This window comes from Nannobrachium achirus (genome assembly GCF_963921795.1).
Source record: "Nannobrachium achirus genome assembly, chromosome: 21".
Lineage (NCBI taxonomy): Eukaryota > Metazoa > Chordata > Actinopteri > Myctophiformes > Myctophidae > Nannobrachium > Nannobrachium achirus.
This window is the reverse complement of record NC_137828.1, coordinates 2218630-2238522: the sequence shown is the minus strand read 5'-3', so window position 1 is coordinate 2238522 and position 19893 is coordinate 2218630. Positions and strand designations below refer to the sequence as shown.

General features: G+C 44.5%; 1 protein-coding gene across 1 annotated transcript in view; it reads right to left on the bottom strand.

Moving 5' to 3' along the window:
- The window catches only part of map3k15 (mitogen-activated protein kinase kinase kinase 15), a gene marked incomplete at both ends in the record, with an annotated part of 87389 nt that overhangs the window by 37589 nt on the left and 29907 nt on the right, over nt 1–19893 (bottom strand). Inside the window, 10 exons of the mRNA XM_080752388.1 lie at nt 387–513; nt 2978–3109; nt 5077–5210; nt 6881–6968; nt 9828–9923; nt 10084–10133; nt 11671–11778; nt 12436–12586; nt 13947–14106; nt 16411–16523. Of these exons, the coding sequence (XP_080608514.1) occupies nt 387–513; nt 2978–3109; nt 5077–5210; nt 6881–6968; nt 9828–9923; nt 10084–10133; nt 11671–11778; nt 12436–12586; nt 13947–14106; nt 16411–16523 (1159 nt within the window). The remainder of the gene's footprint in view (nt 1–386; nt 514–2977; nt 3110–5076; nt 5211–6880; nt 6969–9827; nt 9924–10083; nt 10134–11670; nt 11779–12435; nt 12587–13946; nt 14107–16410; nt 16524–19893) is intronic.

The following is a 19893-nucleotide window of genomic DNA, read 5'->3' as shown; positions in this document are numbered from 1 at the left end:
ATGCAGAGGGCAGCCACAGCCTGTACAGTTAACTCTTCGTTGCCTCGTCTCTCAACGAGATTGGTAGGGGGACACCTAGTGGCCATAACTCGTCCCTGAACGAGTTTGGCTCCCCAAGTACACTTTTGAGGTATTTGTACTTTACTTGAGTGTTTCCAATTTCCAATACTTTTACTTTTACTTCTACTCCGCTACATCTGGGATCCAAATATTGTACTTTTACTCCACAACATTCATTTGAAAACTTTAGTTACTTTGCAGATGTAAATGGTTATATTATAAAACATACATTAATCCACTTTAGCCCTAGTTTATACCTTGGCTATTTGAAGAAAAACTCAAGAAAAACAACTGAGTACTTTTTCCACCACTGTTTGCTGTGTTACCTTGATGTCTCTGTGGACGATCTGGTTCTCGTGCAGGTACCTCAGACCCTCCAGGATCTGACGCGTGTAGAAGATGATGGTGGCCTCCTTCAGAGGACCCCACTTAGAGCGCAGCAGAGCTGATAGACTGCCTATTAGAGAGAAACCATGTTAATGTACCCTCTTTCAGAGGACCCCACTTAGAACGCAACAGAGCTGACAGACTGCCTATGGAGAGAGAAACCATGTTAATGTACCCTCCTTCAGAGGACCCCACTTAGAGCGCAGCAACGCTGAGAGACTGCCTGCAGAGAGAGAAACCATGTTAATGTACCCTAACAGAGAGAGAAACCATGTTAATGTACCCTCCTTCAGAGGACCCCACTTAGAACGCAGCAACGCTGATAGACTGCCTGCAGAGAGAGAAACCATGTTAATGTACCCTAACAGAGAGAGAAACCATGTTAATGTACCCTCTTTCAGAGGACCCCACTTAAAGCGCAGCAACGCTGATTGACTCCATGTGGAGAGAGAGAAACCATGTTATTGTACCCTCTTTCAGAGGACTCCACTTTGAGCGCAGCAACGCTGATAGACTGCCTGCAGAGAGAGAGACCATTTAAATGTACAGAGCAGACAGACTCCATGAGAGAGAAACCCTTTAAATGTACAGAGCAGACAGACTCTGTGAGAGAGAGAAACCATTTAAATGTACAGAGCAGACAGACTCCCATGCAGAGAGAGAAACCATGTTAATGTACCCTAACCCTCTTTCAGAGGACCCCACTTGGAGCGCAACAGAGCTGACAGACTCCCTGTGGAGAGAGAGACACCATTTAAATGTTCCCTAACAGGGCAGACAGGCTCCCTGAGAGAGAGAAACCAACCATGTCCATGAAGACAACGCCAAAAGAAACAGCTATTAATGAAATTAACTTCACTTCACGTTAGGGCATTAACCAAAGAGTCGACAAATCAACTCAGTCGACTTCATTACACATGTCGACTCCCACCAGGGAAAGTCGAAAGTTGAAATTGTATTCTATTGTATTTTTTTCAATCATTATTTTTGCTCCATGTGTGTGCGTGTGTACAGCATTCAAACAGTAGGATTGTTTATTGTCAGGGACAGAATGATCCTCTCCTTTTCCATCTGTGTTTTTGCCAGACCCATGAAATGGGTAGGCCTACATAAGCAAATGTCGGTCTGTCTGTCCGGGTTTTCTATATAAAGGGTATATATGATGATGACATGATGATGACATGCCTACAAAAGGTATGATGTCATAAATGATGATGACAGACAGGGGGTCTGGCACAACCAGGTTGACCTGGTCTAGTTTCTATGGATGAACAGACATTGCAGTCAGTAATCGCGTCGGACTCAGCATTGTTTGTTGACGTCAATGTGATGACGTCAACAAACAATAAAGTCGACTTCAACTCAACTGAGTCGACTTGCAAAAATCACAAGTCGTTAATGAATCACAGCCGCTGAATTAGTTACATTTCACCAGAAACAGACCGTTTCAAAAATGAGTGACTGACTATTAGGGGTGTAACGATACATTTTAATCGCGATTCGATACATATCACGATACATGGTTGACGATACGATACATGGACGATATTGGTTCATTCATGGCGATACGATACGATTCGATTTAATTATTTAAAATCGATATAGTAACTATTTAGCAAAGAAATTAAATCTGTGTGAAAGGTGTGGATAGTGCAGGTTTTTAAGGGAAACATGTATTATTATGGATATAAATAAGTAAACACAGTGATTATCTGCCAAATACATGGTCATTGTATATTGACAAACCTGCACCTTGACATGAACACAGAGATTACACACATTTATCCATAGACCAGTGTAGCTATATGGAAAGGAAAAGTAATTAAACCCCTCCTTTTATTTTTTTCTTCTTAAAAATGCTAAATACAATGCACAAGTAGGTAGTATCGATACAATCGATTCTTTGCACTGCCGATTCGATACGATACAAAATAAAACGATACGATTCGATTTTAGCTGTTTTCATTTCGATCTACTTCGATTTTTGAAGTTAAAAACGATATTTCGATACAGTTACTATATCGTTACACCCCTACTGACTATCATAAACCATACAGAGACACACCTCCATGACAATGTCGGCAGGACAGTGTGTTTACTTTTTGCGATTCTAAGACGACTCAATCTCTATAGAGAAATGACCCAGGGGTAGAACGAGTGGCGTCGGGACCTCGCTACTCTACATGTATCGGCTAATTGACACACAACACTACAAGCGCCCAACAATATTTATAACCGTAAGCCTTCCTTATAGGCAGGGTTTTTAACTGTACTTGTACTGTAGGCCTACTTCATGTTTGTCTAATAAAATATTCAATCAATCACACCCACCTCCAGGGACCTGCTCCACGAAGATCTTGATGTATCCGTTCTCAGACACAGAGCCCTGTAGTAACTCTGAGGACCCCCTAGGGGTCCCGGACCCCCTGTAGTAACTCTGAGGACCCCCTAGGGGTCCCGGACCCCCTGTAGTAACTCTGAGGACCCCCTAGGGGTCCCGGACCCCCTGTGAAAGAGACACCACACACACCCACCTCCAGGGACCTGCTCCATGAAGATCTTGATGTATCCGTTCTCAGACACAGAGCCCAGGTACTGGACGATGTTCCTGTGCTTCAGATACTTATGGAGGGCGATCTCCTCATGGAGGGGCTGGGAGTACCTGGACATCACACACACACATTAAGACACTGACAGGTACTGACAGCGGCCATTCAGGGCCCTCCATGTAAGAGCCTTCCTCACTTTCTTGGGGTGAGGAATTGATAGAGGAAAAAGTCATTTTGGGGCTGAAATTAAAGCTTTGAAAACAAAAAGTAACATTTTTAGATACAATGTTTCACTGGAAGCCAGAGCAGTTTGGCCAGAGATCCCTTGACTGTAATTAAATGTATGTTTTTGTTGTTGTTGTTTTTTCATGTCCCCTAAAATTTAGAGTAGCGTTAGCCAAATCTTTTTTACCCCCTTTTCCTCCCCAATTTGGTAATTGGACTCTCTGAGGGATCTGTTTTGATTGTTTTAAGTACCAGCTATTATGCCGGTCTGTCCATACTGTTTCCGGGGGTTGTTCGATGTGGCCTAAAAATAAAATCTCGATTTATTTCTCAGAAAAGTCGATTTTCGATTCCCGATTTCGATTTTTTTGTTAAAAGAATAATACATTGTTTCAACTATTTTGTTTTCATTTAAAAAATGCAAGGATATATTTTTTTATTATTGTTTTATTTTTTATATAGCCAAATAGCAAAATGTAATAAAACAATAAGGGTAATAATAATAATAATAACTTTAGTTGCGCAACAATCACATACAGAAGTTAACTTAGCGTCCTTAGTGTTTCATTATCAATAGTGAGTGACAAAACAGCCAAAACAAGCCAGCTCTTGGAGGCTGGTAAAACGGGTGAAAAAATAGCTAAGGCCGCCCCTGCACTGCTCATGCACGGAGGCGAAGCGCTTCGCTTCCCGACACAAAATTAACACAGTGACAGGGACAGTAGGAGTAGACTACAGACAGACAGTGGATGGGTAACACAGAATTAATAAGCTTCTTTCAAACTACAACAACAAGTAGACCTAAGTGTACCAGCTCAGCAGCTTTTTGTTCTGTTTGCTGCCTGCATGTAGGCTACTGTACCAGCGCGAGTGAGCGCATGCAGTGCTGTGGTGAGCTCTGCCCAGTTTGACTTGCGCTGCACGCGCATCAAAGATATGACACATCAGAGAGAAAGTAGGTATTAATTTGGTGTCAGACCTTTTCGTCCTGCTTTAGGAGGACCGGGCTGTGTACTTTTTGCCCCGTGCAAGGCTCCAATGAGTAAGAATTACCCTAATTAAAGTGAAAATCGATTTTACGATTTCTTTTTTTTTTTAATCGTCCAAAGGAAAAAACCCGGATTTCGATTAAAAATCGATTAATCGAAAAACCCTACTCCGACCACACAACTTTTCGTCAGAAAGGTCCGGTTCAACTACAAAATGACGTCACTCGCATCTTCTGAAAAGCATTACCCCGAATTAGAGTTCAGAAAGCTGCACGTCAGAAAGACGGAACTCTCAGACGAAAAGTTTGGTGGTCGGACTCGGAGACAGTATGGACAGGCCTTTAAGTTAAGGCATAAGAGCTGCTACTTATTTTTATATTTATTGAGGCTGGTGCCAGCAAAAAGCAGCTTACCTTTGCGATGTTATAGAAAAAGATCTATTCATTATTTAAAAACATTTTATTTTATTTTATTGGACCTATTATATGTGTACTTTAGCCAAACTGGCGGCAGAGGGCAGCCTTATGCAAAGAATAGATGTGAATTGGGCCGCTCCGCTTGCCGTTGTTCAGAGCATAGAAATGCATAATCTAGATCAGGTCCACAGAGAACAGCCAGGAAGTGAATTGGACATCATTGATGTTTACGTGTGGTGGAGATTTGAAAGCAGCATTACGGGAGATGTTTTTATTGTGTTTTTGCGCGACCCCTCATCAGCTTACAGTCATCAGACAAGGTAAAAGAACCAGCGTTCGTATTGGCAACGAGCTGTGGTGAAAATTGGGGCGAACGGGAATGTCTGAAGCAGTAAAAGAGTTAAGACAATCAAAAGAGAGCCCTCTGTCTCTCTCACACCCACAGTGTACCTGCTGTCTCTCTCAGGTATCTCCTTGATGGCGATGCGGACCTGGTTGCTGACGTCTCTGCCAGCGTAGACCACCCCATACGTCCCCCTGCCGAGGACCACCCTGTCCCCCGTCTCATTGGTGTCATACTCATACTGTACACACACACACACACACACACACACACACACACACACACACACACACACACACACACACACACACACACACACAGAGGATATTAGACCACCCCGTAGGTCCCCCGTCCCAGGACCACCCTGTCCCCCGTCTCATTGGTGTCGTACTCATACTGTACACACACACACACACACACACACACACACACACACACACACACACACACACACACACACACACACACACACACACACACACACACACACACAAACACAGGCACACAGGCACGCACGCACGCACATAAACAGGCACAAATAGGGAGACGCACAAAGGTTTGTATTATTATTGTTGTCATCAACATTTTTAAGACAGTGTTTTCATGAATGCCATTTAAAATGGCCCACAAACCGCCCTAAAGTCATAAAAATCCCGGGCGTTACAATGGTGCCCTAACCCGACAAATGGCAAACCCGGCGGGGTTTCGGGAATGGAGGGGTGTAACTGCTTGGAATCATAAAACAACCAACCGTGTTCAACATGGTTGTTTTATGATTATGATTTATGATGGTTGTTTGAAGAAGCAGGGATAAAGGTTCCTCACAACGTCTAGCCAAGCTAATATGCTGTACCGTAAATTTAGCATGTGCTCCGTTCCTGTCAAAATAGCCCTATTCAAAGGTTTCTGCACTCCCTTGTATACGGCTCACCTTTGGTGCAGGTATAGACAAAGTAGCCTGAGACGACTTACGGTGGCCTATAATGACAGCATGAGGTTGCTACTTAGAGCTCCTCCAAGCTGCAGTGCTAGTCATATGTTTGTAAGTGTGGGGGTCCCCACTTGCCCTGCCCTACTGAGACACTTGATGTATAAGTTCATGTGCAGAGTGGCTGTGTCTGATAATAATGATAGTGAAGTGCGGTTATATGTAACCCAAGACGCAGCTCTGTCCGGTTCACATCCAGACTATGGTGCCATTGGTGCACACGTTTATATTAGAGTTTTTTAACTTTTTCTACTTTTGTACTGTATATCTATTTGTATGTTTTTATTTTCATGTGGACCTGTTAGTCCATTTGCCAGAATCTGAACCCTGGCATATTGAGTACACCAAGGTTTTATGTTATAAATGTTGAGTATGGGTCCCCAGCATGTAGAAACTGCCGGATGCTAACTTGCATATGTTGAGCAATTTTCATAATTTGCATAATTCGATTTATTTAGCATAATCCCCCATAATAATGGATAATATGTAAAAAACTGATTGGCCGATTTGAACAATATTGGAGTGGTTTTGGGGGTTATTGAGGATGCTGAATCCATTTCTGACATTTTCTAAATTCAAAATGGCCGTTTTAAACCGGAAATGGCCATATACCAACTGGAAAATCACCCCACTTTAAGTTGGTATAAGGCCATTTCCGGTTTAAAACGGCCATTTTGAATTTAGAAAATGGATTCTCAACATATGCAAGTTAGCATCCGGCAGTTTCTACATGCTGGGGACCCTTACTCAACATTTCTAACATAAAACATTGGTGTACTCAATATGTCTGGGTTCACAATGGGGCTCTATGGGCTGGCAAGTAGACTATGTCTGATGTGTCTGAAATAAAGTTCTCATTCATTCATTCATTCATTCATATCTCTCATAGGGTTAGTATACCTCGCCCTCCACCTGGTCCTCACCTCCAGAGTGTCTCCCTCCCCCTCCCCCTCCAGCTCCACAGCGTTGCCTGTTCCATCAGAGATCATCTCCTTCACCATGGAGCAGAACCTGCACACGCACGCACGCACAAACGTGCGCGCGCGCGCGCACACACACACACACACACACACACACACACACACACACACACACACACACACACACACACACACACACACACACACACACACACACACACACACACAAAATGTTTATTTACGTCCACGTAAAGAGAAGTACAAGCATGCCTCGTACAAAGGACATAAACAATATCAGTGCAGTCAGATAATTAGGAAAACAGCCAGTTATTAACTTTTTCCCTGCCAGATGTTGTTATTTATTATTGGGTTTTGTGCCAGCAAAAGCACCTTACCTTTGCGATGATATAGACAAAGATGTATTCATTTTTTTTTTTTTTTTTCTCTTAAAGAGGTGTACCGTGGCTCTACCAGCAGTAGGGGGCAGCCTCATGCAAGAATTAATGTGAAAATGGTTTCAGATAGGCTCTAGCTTGTCAAGGCTGCTCAAGGCTGTGCAGTCGCTACAGAGCAATAGATCCAGAGTACACATGGTGTGTTTTGTTACTCCATTGATGCTAACGTCCAGTGGGATTTTGAGAGTACTTTTACGGGAGCTGTTTCAACGGTACACACCCGCGCGACCCCTCATCAGGTTACAGACATCAAACCAAGGTACAAAAGAACGAGCCAAAGAACGTACAATTGGCGTTCCGCCGCCGTCAAAAATGGGGCGAACAGGAACGTTCAAAGCGTTGATAGAGTTAAGTGCAGGTAGGGCAGAACATTGTTACATACAATACTGTTGACATAATGTCAAGCACATGTAAAGGAAACAAATTGAGCACTGTCGTAGATTAGAGTATATCATGATTGCGACCGCCAGGTCGCATTTTTACTATCAAAACCTCCACCGGCTGTCCGTCCGTCAGTCCGTCAGTCAGTCAGTCACACGTCACACGTCACACTTTTGCCCTGCTCATATCTCCGCATCCGTTGCCCCGATCCATGCCAGATTTTGCTCACACACTCCTTGCCTGCCAAACCACACATTTTTGGGCACTGCTCCTACACATTTTGCCCTAAAATCACACAAATCGGTACACAGTATGTCTACACTCATGTCATCAACATGGATCTGTCCCATATAGCGCCACCATCAGGCCGATTTTTTCAAACACATTTTTGGACACTGCTCCTACACATTTTGGCCTAAAATCACGCTGCGACCTGACGGTCGCTTATCTCCCGATTAGGGAGTCTTACTGGTTGATTATGTGTGACGTTATAGAGTAGATCATGTGTTCATTGATTATATTAATATCTAGGTCTGTATGATGATACTAATACTTGATAGTTAGGAGTCAAGAAGTCTTCAGTAGGCCTCAGTAACTATTTTTTTGGTAAAGCCTATCTTGTTATGGTACAGCTCGTTCCAGAGGCCTTGAAGCCACACAGTATAACTCTAGTGTCTGACCATTCTTCTTGGCAGAACTCTTTTACCACTGCCCAGAGTGTTAAACTGTACTTCTGTCCATGATATCATGTTTACATAAACTTGACCACCACCACCACCTAATATAATTGTCTTGTCTCCTCATTTTCTCATGATTATTGATTGATTTGAATTCCACCACAGCGTCTATAATAGCTGATACAGAGCAGTACCTTGCTAACTGTTTGTTACCTTGCTAACACCTTTTGGAGAGGTCTGCCATTTGTAAGCCCCTCACAACCAACGTGTGCCCTATAGGCTGCCAAATATAAAAACCAAACGTTTACATCTGTAGCCTAGCTGTGACATGGTCTGCTCTAGCTGATGATATTTTAACACACACGATAGTCTCTTGAAAGCTGCCTTCGGGCATAGCATATTTACTTGTGTGCAAGTACTGTGTTCGGTGATTTTGTATTCGGCGTCAATAGAGTAGTGAAGAAGTGTGACGTCATTTACACATCCTACCTGGTTCCCGTTTTTCTTCCCCCATTCTGAATTCCCATAGACTTTTTTCATAGGGCGTCATATAAGAACTGTGTTCCAATTATAAACAAATGATCTCAGCGGTTTGATTCAGATGGACATGAAGAATCAACTGATGGTGAGAAAACACTAATGTTACTGTCACCCAATAAGTTACATTTTTGCTAGAAACAGGCTTTATCAAATATGAGTGACTGATTATCATAAACCATACAGAGCCACCTCGTCGACAATATTGCAAAGACCGTTTGTTTATTTTTGGACCACAATGCTTATATGAGATGATTTAAGATGGCTCAATGTTATTCTCCATAGAGAAATTACTTCCGTGGAACCGGGGGATGAGCGAGTCACCTCATGACTTCACTGTTCTATGTCCGGCAATGTCCTCATAGCCAATCAGAGACTACAGCATTCTTGGTGACGTCACCATCGACAGCCAATGAGGGATCAGCATTCTTGGTGGACCAGGTGAGTTAGCAAGTACGGCGGTCGAGCGCACAAGACACAAGTTGGCACCTCGTTTGCATTCTGTAAACGCTGCATTCATGGTCTGGAGGAGCGGGCGCTAAGCGCTCCTACATCTGACTTTGTCCATTTGTCCTGTGTCGGTCCGGACTGTCATTGGTCAATTGCTGTCTGTTTGTACACCCAGGGGGTGTCATGAATAGCACCGCTCACTTCACACTGGGTGGGATTCTTTTAACAGACGGGCAAAAGGGCATGGGACCTAGCACACTGGTCCTCAGTTGTTAGTAGATCTATAAGTAGATAACTGACCTAGCACACTGGTCCTCAGTAGATAGTAGATCTATAAGTAGATAACTCACCTGGCACACTGGTCCTCAGTAGATAGTAGATCTATAAGTAGGTAACTCACCTGGCACACTGGTCCTCAGTAGATAGTAGATCTATAAGTAGGTAACTCACCTGGCACACTGGTCCTCGGTAGAGAAGTAGATCTGGAAATCGTCTGAGTTGTCGTGAACGTAGAGGAAGCAGCAACGCTCGTCAAACTTACTGATGCTGAACGGACAGACAGACAGACAGACAGACAGACAGACAGACAGACAGACAGACAGACAGACAGACAGACAGACAGACAGACAGACAGGTGAGGCTTATAGTACAGCAATTACAGTATTTATCACTTTGATGCATTTAATAGATCTACAGATCCTCATACCTGATGCCTTTGATGGAGGTTGCGGTGAAGTTCCACTCATGTATCCCCTTCTGGAAAGGAGTAAGGTATCAGTAGAGACAGGCGCTACCAATGCACACTATATTGGTTGGATTGGAACTTTTTCTTTTTGTGCGTTAGCGTCCTACTTGATCATACTACTACAGCATCACAAAGATTATGTAGAGCCCTATTTTGCATGTCTTAAGTACCAGGTCTTATGACTTAACTTGGAGGGGTGGCGATTACTGACCTGGTACTTAAGACGCGCAAAATGGGAATGATGTTCATATCGCCCTGTCCCTAGTAGAAGAGAGACAGGGAGGAGGTAGAGGAATCGATATAGAAGGTAGAAGGTAGTGCTTGCCTGGCTCCGCCCATAGACCCGCCCACTCTCTGAGTGGACTGCTTCTCTTGGTCTGGTGTTGCATAATAAACCTCCACCTGCTATGGTCTGAGGCAAGACCAGCCAATGAGAGTCAGAGCCTCGGAGGAGGGGGTGGGTCTAACTTTTGAAAATCAACAGAAACAGTGGAGGGAGGGGGGGAGCTCACCAGAGCTCTTAATTGCTCCCTTTGAACTTCAAAGGGGGTTGTGCACACCTCGTTAGCATCAAAGACAACGACCTGTTTGATGCCTGTCATAGAGGGGAGGGGGAGGGGGGAATGTTTTTGTGTCCACACATGTCAAACACAACCCCTCCCACCAGATCTCTTGTGACTGGGAATTTCAAATCCCCTCCCCTTTGAAATCTCTTGTCAATGGGACAATGTCAGACTCAAGCTCAGCGCAGAGTCTGAAATCAGGCTAAGGTAGTTCAGAACCATGGTGTTCTAACCGTCTCAGGAGGGGACACGTGTCAGATGGACACGTTATTCTAGAGCAAAGGTCTTCAACAGTCCAGGACCCCTAGGGGGTCCTCAGAGTTACTACAGGGGGTCCTCCAAATCTTTGTGTGATAGAATTTTTTTTCTCCTTTTTTATATTTGAACCCTAGCGTCCATATTCTGAGAACTTTAGCCAAAAATAGCAGATCTACAAGCTCACAACGCCTTGCGCTGTTTTCCCCCCCGGCCGATCGCAAAAAGAATTGTTCTCCATTGGACCCCATTCATTTTCCCCTTTCGTTTTCTAACCTTAATTAACATTTTCATACATACTTTATGGTTCCTATCGCTAGTTAAAAATTGCCTTTCAATCACGATGATATGCGTTTTGTGAAAATGAGGTCCCATTTATGTTCAAGTTGATGATAAAGTTGCGGGGGGCGTGGCCAACTAAACTGATACCAGCCGGCTGTGTTCTTCTTCGTGTGCTGTATTTCGGGAGGCTCCGACCACATTCTCCCATGTATCCCTGCGGTTGCACGTGACCGTTGGCAGCCAATAGCATCCTCTGGTGCTTTTACAATCTATGATGGCGACACCCATGACAAGGACCCAAAATATGTCATTTGCGCTGCATAGAAACCAATGGCTTCGCTTTGTCCATATATTTTACACAGTCCATGAGTTGGACACGTTGTTCTAGAGGTAGAAGTAGAAGGTAGAAGTAGAAGGTAGAGAAGATAGAAGGTAGTGACGTTCTAACCGTCTCAGGAGGGGACACGTGCCAGATGGAGACGTTCTTCTCCTCAGCCTCGTTGTTGATGGACACATAGGAGGGCTGGTACACCTTGGTGGGCTCTAAGATCAGGACCTGGAACAATAAACATCACCAACATGAGTAGGAGGGCTATAGACTCGCGTCACCCACCCTGGACAAGATATGACCTCCGGTTGGTTCTAGCGGAAGTGTTGTGTTTAATGGAAGTTATGTCATGCAGTGCGGGTATAATAGTCTATTTACATTCACCCGCGAAACAACCACAAATAGATTGTAGCTCTTAACTTGATCTTAATACAGTAGGTGTAACGTTGTCCGAATCGATGTTTTTGTTTGTATATTGTTTATTGTAAGCACAACCAATGGAGCGGGAGAAGTAGAACATATTCTCTCTGCTTCATATCTTGACCAGGCTTTTATATTCGCAGATTAGTAAGCCTGGCTACGCGAGGCTACGCGAGGCTACGCGAGGCTACGCGAGGCTACGCGAGGCTACGCGTCACCAGGCTTTCCACCTCAGAGAGGAAAGCCTGCATTCGTTGACGTGTGTGATCCGGTCTAGGCGTGAAACAGGAAGAAGTCGCTTTGTTTTGTTCCCCCCTACAAAACTACACCGCATCAAGTCACTTGTTTACGGCTACTTCCCTGCAGTGAGGGAGTTCCCTGGAGGGCACCAGATGACTGGAAGGCTAGGGAACCTCCTTCCAGACAAATGTTTGGTCACATGTTATCGTGGGTGTAAGAGCGTACCGGGAAGCGCGACCCGTTGGTGCTCCCCCTGGTGGCCTCCACGATGATGTCCATCCAGAAGTTGAGGCGGTCCCTCTGAGGAGAATGTTCTACCGTCTGCTTCTTGAAGCGCTGGATGAGCTGCAGGTTCTGGACCACGGACCTCAGATACCTGTTGCACACGCACGCACACACGCACGCACACACGCACGCACACATGCACAGACAGATGTACAGGTGAAAAAAGAAAAGCGCATACGGCTTGGCAAGTCGTGCGGCAAGTACTGGGAGCTGATGGTAGGTGTGGCGCTCCACCTCAGCAGTCCATCTCCCAGGGGTCTAGCGCATTGTAACGGGGACAGACTCCCGCGTGTTACCGGCTGATACCGACAATAAGCCACTCCCGACCTACAGCATGATTGCCTCAAGTCATATTTCGGCACCATCTGCCTAAGAGAAAGAGATGATTTGATTGTGGAATGTACCAAGCATATGTTTTGAACGCCCAACATGCACAGCAAAAGTGTCTTGGCTTCCTTTTCTCTATTTTTTTTTTTTTTTTTCTCTTGTTCCTGTTGTTTTAGTTTTTAGTTTTTTTTTTCTCTTCATTTTTGAAATCTCCATCTCAAATCTGTTTTTGTGAAAGGGTAGGCATAATTAGCATTGCTTCAGCCTATACCTTTTTGGTCAGAAATGTAGCTTTATTTTGGAGTAAACCTTCTTTGTATTCACTACTAAAAAAATGGTATGATGCCAAACTAAACTAAGCATTCTGGCAATAAGGCAGAATGAATCAGCCGTGTTAGGAGAGTTGAGTAAATAAAGGTAGATAAACATGACTTGGGCTAAATGTTTTTTTTTTTCTCTCTCTCATAATTGCTTAAAGGAGTAGTTCACCCATAAAAATACTTTTTTTTTCACATACAAAAAAATATAATTGAACTCAAGTCTCCATGGGGTGAGTAATCAATAGAAAAAAAGGAATTTTGGGGGTGAACTACTCCTTTAAGTCTTTTCTGAAAACCTTAAAATATGACTTACCATAGGCAATTATGCTATGAGGCTAACAAGTTTGCAATATCTAGATATTTTCTTTTATTTGCGGCACCACAAATTGGCAGCCATATAATGGTTTTGCCACAGGATGCTGTCACGATATGAGACAAGTGTTGGACCCAAGTGCAGAACTACGCAGGCAGGCAGGCAGCTCAAGTTGATAAATGATTCTTTATTAACAAACTCAGGATACAAGATGGCATTAACGCAGGACATACAGGAACACACCATGACAACAAACTATAATCTGGCAAGGAACACTGAACACAGGAAGGTTTAAATAGACACAACTAACACATGATTGGCTACAGCTAAACAAGACACAGGTGTATACATTTGCTAATCATTGGACATGTGAGACAAGACAGGTAGTGGCAACAAGGCAAAACAGGAAACACTGGGATAACACTACACAATAAAGGTACACACCAGACAGTCCATGACAGGATGCACTAGAAGGTAATTTATTTGTTTACCAGAGGGGGGGTTTGAGTTTGAAGAGCTTCTCGGCAGCCTGCGTAGCCTTGGGGATGTCGTTAGCCAGCATGCTAACGGTGAAGAACTGACCAACGTCCCAGTAGTTGTTCATCTTCTCTAGAGAGCCTTTCCTCCCTAGGAGACTGTTCAGCCTCACACCTGAGACACACACACACACACACACACGAACACACACGCGCACGCACACACACACACACACACACACACACACGCGCACACACACACACACACACACACACACACACACACACACACACACACACACACACACACACACACACACACACACACACACACACACACACATTTAACATCCTTATTTGTTTTCACATGTATCTCCTTCAGTTAGAAGTCTCCCTTGTTCCTCTGTCAGAACTCTTCTATCTTCCTCAGTAGTCTGGGATCCCTTCACTTTTCAGGGTTTGATCCGGTGAGCAGCGGAAACCACTCTACGTCATGTTGTAGTCCTCAATGGACAGAAAGATCAAACCGGACTCAGTTTCAACCCAAAATAATTCCCCTGCGCTCAAGGACTTACTTTTGGGGCCTACCTAATAAACCCCTTGATGCGGCGTAGTTTTGCTTTTGGAAAATGTGTTTGGTATGTGCATCTTTTAATCCAACTGGTAGCGACTGGCAAGACTACACTAGGCTACTGGAGCATTTTAATAGGGATTGGGGAAACAAACGGGGGGAACCAAAACAAAGTGACGCCGCTTCTTCTAGTGGTTTCCGCCTAGAACGGATCAAACGGCCCGTTGTAAACCAATGCCAGGCTTTTCTCTTAGGAAAGACTGGTGACGCGAGAATACTTCCTCAGTCAGAACTCACCTATCTTCAGTCAGAACTCACCTATCTTCCTATCAGAACTCACCTATCTTCCTATCAGAACTCACCTATCTTCAGTCAGAACTCACCTATCTTCAGTCAGAACTCACCTATCTTCCTCAGTCCAGTCAGAACTCACCTATCTTCCTCAGTCCTATCAAAACTCACCTATCTTCCTCTGTCCTATCAGAACTCACCTATCTTCCTCTCAGTCAGAACTCACCTATCTTCCTCAGTCCAGTCAGAACTCACCTATCTTCCTCAGTCCAGTCAGAACTCACCTATCTTCCTCAGTTCTATCAGAACTCACCTATCTTCCTCAGTTCTACAGAACTCACCTATCTTCCTCAGTTCTATCAGAACTCACCTATCTTCCTCTCAGTCAGAACTCACCTATCTTCCTATCAGAACTCACCTATCTTCTTATCAGAACTCACCTATCTTCCTATCAGAACTCACCTATCTTCAGTCAGAACTCACCTATCTTCCTCTCAGTCAAAACTCACCTATCTTCAGTCAGAACTCACCTATCTTCAATCAGAACTCACCTATCTTCAGTCAGAACTCACCTATCTTCCTCTCAGTCAGAACTCACCTATCTTCAATCAGAACTCACCTATCTTCAGTCAGAACTCACCTATCTTCAATCAGAACTCACCTATCTTCCTATCAGAACTCACCTATCTTCAGTCAGAACTCACCTATCTTCAGTCAGAACTCACCTATCTTCCTCAGTCCTATCAGAACTCACCTATCTTTCTCAGTCCAGTCAGAACTCACCTATCTTCCTATCAGAACTCACCTATCTTCCTCTCAGTCAGAACTCACCTATCTTCCTATCAGAACTCACCTATCTTCCTCTCAGTCAGAACTCACCTATCTTCCTATCAGAACTCACCTATCTTCAGTCAGAACTCACCTATCTTCCTATCAGAACTCACCTATCTTCCTCTCAGTCAGAACTCACCTATCTTCCTATCAGAACTCACCTATCTTCAGTCAGAACTCACCTATCTTCCTATCAGAACTCACCTCACCTATCTTCCTATCAGAACTCACCTATCTTCAGTCAGAACTCACCTATCTTCTTATCAGAACTCACCTATCTTCCTATCAGAACTCACCTATCTTCCTATCAGAACTCACCTATCTTCCTCAGTCCAATCAGAACTCACCTATCTTCCTATCAGAACTCACCTATCTTCCTCAGTCCAATCAGAACTCACCTATCTTCTTATCAGAACTCACCTATCTTCCTATCAGAACTCACCTATCTTCCTATCAGAACTCACCTATCTTCCTATCAGAACTCACCTATCTTCTTATCAGAACTCACCTATCTTCCTATCAGAACTCACCTATCTTCCTATCAGAACTCACCTATCTTCCTATCAGAACTCACCTATCTTCCTATCAGAACTCACCTATCTTCCTATCAGAACTCACCTATCTTCCTATCAGAACTCACCTATCTTCCTCAGTCCAATCAGAACTCACCTATCTTCCTATCAGAACTCACCTATCTTCCTATCAGAACTCACCTATCTTCCTATCAGAACTCACCTATCTTCCTATCAGAACTCACCTATCTTCCTCAGTCCAATCAGAACTCACCTATCTTCCTCAGTTCGATGGAGCTTTCAAACTGCTGCCCCGCTACGATGAGCAGAACGGCCAGGTTGATGCCGGAGTACAAGGTGGGCTGGAGCTCAAAACCCTTCCTGTACCTGGAGGCAGGGAGGTGCAGAGAATGTTAGAGAGGCAGGGGCTGACATTCCTAAAAGGGCCTTTTGTGGAAATATGAAAAAATAGCAGACCTCCAAGCTCAAAGCGCGTCGCAGCAGCTTGGAGGTCTGCTATTTTCGGTGCTTGATACCACACTGAACCAAGCATGATCAAGCCAATACTGGAGATGTTTTGCGTAACGGCATGGATTCCTACACAGAGAGGGCAATTCTTTGAACTTAAGATGCGGCATGGATTTCTACACAGAGAGGGCAATGCTGCATTCAAGATGCTGCATTCAAGTCTAGGAGAGTTTGGACAAGGCAATTCACTGATTGTCAAATCCCGCCCCATTCTGCCCTGTTACTATGGTGGTACAGATGACCCTGGGCAGATTGTTTTTATAGTGGCAGTGAATGGGGGGAGGGGGTATTTTCATTGCCTCATTATTGCAATTTAAAGTACCAAAGGAAAAACATCTAGGTGATATTAATAAAAAGGGAAGACAAAGGTACAGTAGTTACATTGCAAAACAGGGGGTTTCCCCCGAAAATATATGTTTTAATTTGTTTAATCCCAGTGGGACAGAATCACCATGGCAGATTCTTTTATAGTGGAAGTGGATGGGGGAAAAAGATTTTTCATAGCCTCATTACAGCTATATAAAGTACCAAAAAAAACACATCTACGTGATATTAATAAAAAGGGAAGAAAAAAGTACAGTAGTTACATAGCAAAACAGTATTTTTCCCCCGAAAATATATGTTTTAATTAGTTTAATCCTCTGGATCAGGCAGAGGAGAGAAATAGAAAGCGCAGTGCATCTTGGGTAGGAAGATGACAGCCAGCCTATAGTTCTACTCACACCAGTAAGACTCCCTAATCGGGAGATAGGTCGCTTATCTCCACAAATAGGGCAAAAATGTGTTTTTCCAAAATGTTCCTGATCCATGTTGATGACATGAGTGTAGACATACTGTGTAGTGATTTTCGTGATTTTAGGGCAAAATCTGTAGGAGCAGTGTCCAAAAATGTGTTTTTAAAAATGGGCCTGAAGGTGGCGCTATATGGGACAGATTCATGTTGATGGGATGAGTGTAGACATACTGTGTAGCGATTTGCGTAATTTTAGGGCAAAAACTGTAGGAGCAGTGTCCAAAAATGTGTTTTAAAAATTGGCCCGAAGGTGGCGCTAGAAGAGGGCCATGTGAGAAATGAGGAGTGGGGTCTCCGCGTTGCCTTGGCGGACGAATAGGTACCGGCCCCGGCTCTCTCGGACGCTCCTAGCCCGAGTTACGGCATTTTATGTGAGCTGCAGTAGAGGGGGTCCTCCACTGGGGGCGCCACCACTTTTGCATCCGTTCTGGAGCACCAGGAGTGGGTGGTCCCCAGGAATTCCCCGTGAGCAGCCCCGTTGGGGTGGTCATTTGGTCATTTTTGCACATTTGGTCATTTTTTACACCTGGGGGTCCCCCAGGGACCTGGGGGTCCCTGAAGCTCCGGGGGTCCTTGGAGGTTGTAGTTTGGCAGGTAAGGAGTGTGTGAGCAAAGGTTGGCATGGATGGGGGCAACGGTTGTGGAGATATGAGCAGGGCAAAAGTGTGACGTGTGACGTATGACTCACGGACGGACATTTTTTTACACCTGGGGGTCCCCCAGGGACCTGGGGGTCCCTGGAGCTCCGGGGGTCCTTGGAGGTTGTAGTTTGGCAGGTAAGGAGTGTGTGTGTAAAATTTGGCATGGATGGGGGCAACGGTTGTGGAGATATGAGCAGGGCAAAAGTGAGTGAGTCACTCACTCACTCACTGACTGACTGACTGACGGACGGACAGCCTGTAGAGGTTTTGGTAGTAAATGCACCTACAGTCGCAATAATAGGCTGGCTTTCGTAATTCTGCCCATTTAAAATATATGTACCCAATCGAAACTCTTAGTTACATTGATAAGGTCCATGTGAACTAGTCTGTTGAAGCTTATCTATCTATAAATGCGAGAAGTCTCTGCGTGTGTGTTTGTAATCCGCGTATCTCGAGAACCGTTCGTCCCACCGGCTTCAAATTCGGCACGCGCGCTCCCCGCCGCGGCACGGAGTGCAGTGCCGGGCCTCGACCCGACCCGACGCGCGGTTTTCCCTAACCGGCGCGAAACGTTCGGAATCTCCTTATGCGGGGCTGATTGTTGACATCAGGCTGTTCCGGAGGAAATCGGCACAAAATCGGCGCAAGCGCTGACTCATTGTGACATCACTGCAGTGCCGGGCGCAAGCGCTGACTCATTGTGACATCACTGCAGTGCCGGGCCTCGACCCGACAGATATCTCCGTATATGGGCATAAGACTGAGAACTCCATATATGGGCATATGGGCAGATACAGAGATCTCCATATATGGGCATATATAGACAGATATCTCCGTATATAGGCATAAAAGGGACACAGACTGATACAGAGATCTCCATATATGGGCATATGGGCAGATACAGGGGCCTAGCCTCGACCCAACAGATATCTCCGTATATGGGCATAAAAGGGACACAGACAGATATATGGGCATAAAAGGGACACAGACTGAGATCTCAGATCTCCATATATGGGCATATGGGCATAAAAGATGGACACAGATAGAGTATATGGGCATAAAAGGGACACAGACAGATACAGAGATCTCCATATATGGGCATATGGGCAAAAAATGGACACAAAAAATGGACGCATATAGACAGATATCCCCGTATATGGGTATAAAAGGGACACAGACAGATACAGAGATCTCCATAAGTCTGACCTCACAAGCTCATATTTGGACCCGGACAACCTATAACTCCATATATGGAGACATCTAGCTGCTGACATCAGTATGACATCACACTGCTGACATCATTATGTGATACAGAGATCTCCATATATGGGCATATGGGCAGATATAGGGGCCTAGCCTCGACCCAACAGATATCTCCGTATATGGGCATAAAAGGGACACAGACAGATATATGGGCATAAAAGGGACACAGACTGAGATCTCAGATCTCCATATATGGGCATATGGGCATAAAAGATGGACACAGATAGAGTATATGGGCATAAAAGGGACACAGACAGATACAGAGATCTCCATATATGGGCATATGGGCAAAAAATGGACACAAAAAATGGACGCATATAGACAGATATCCCTGTATATGGGTATAAAAGGGACACAGACAGATACAGAGATCTCCATAAGTCTGACCTCACAAGCTCATATTTGGACCCGGACAACCTATAACTCCATATATGGAGACATCTAGCTGCTGACATCAGTATGACATCACACTGCTGACATCATTATGTGATACAGAGATCTCCATATATGGGCATATGGGCAGATACAGGGG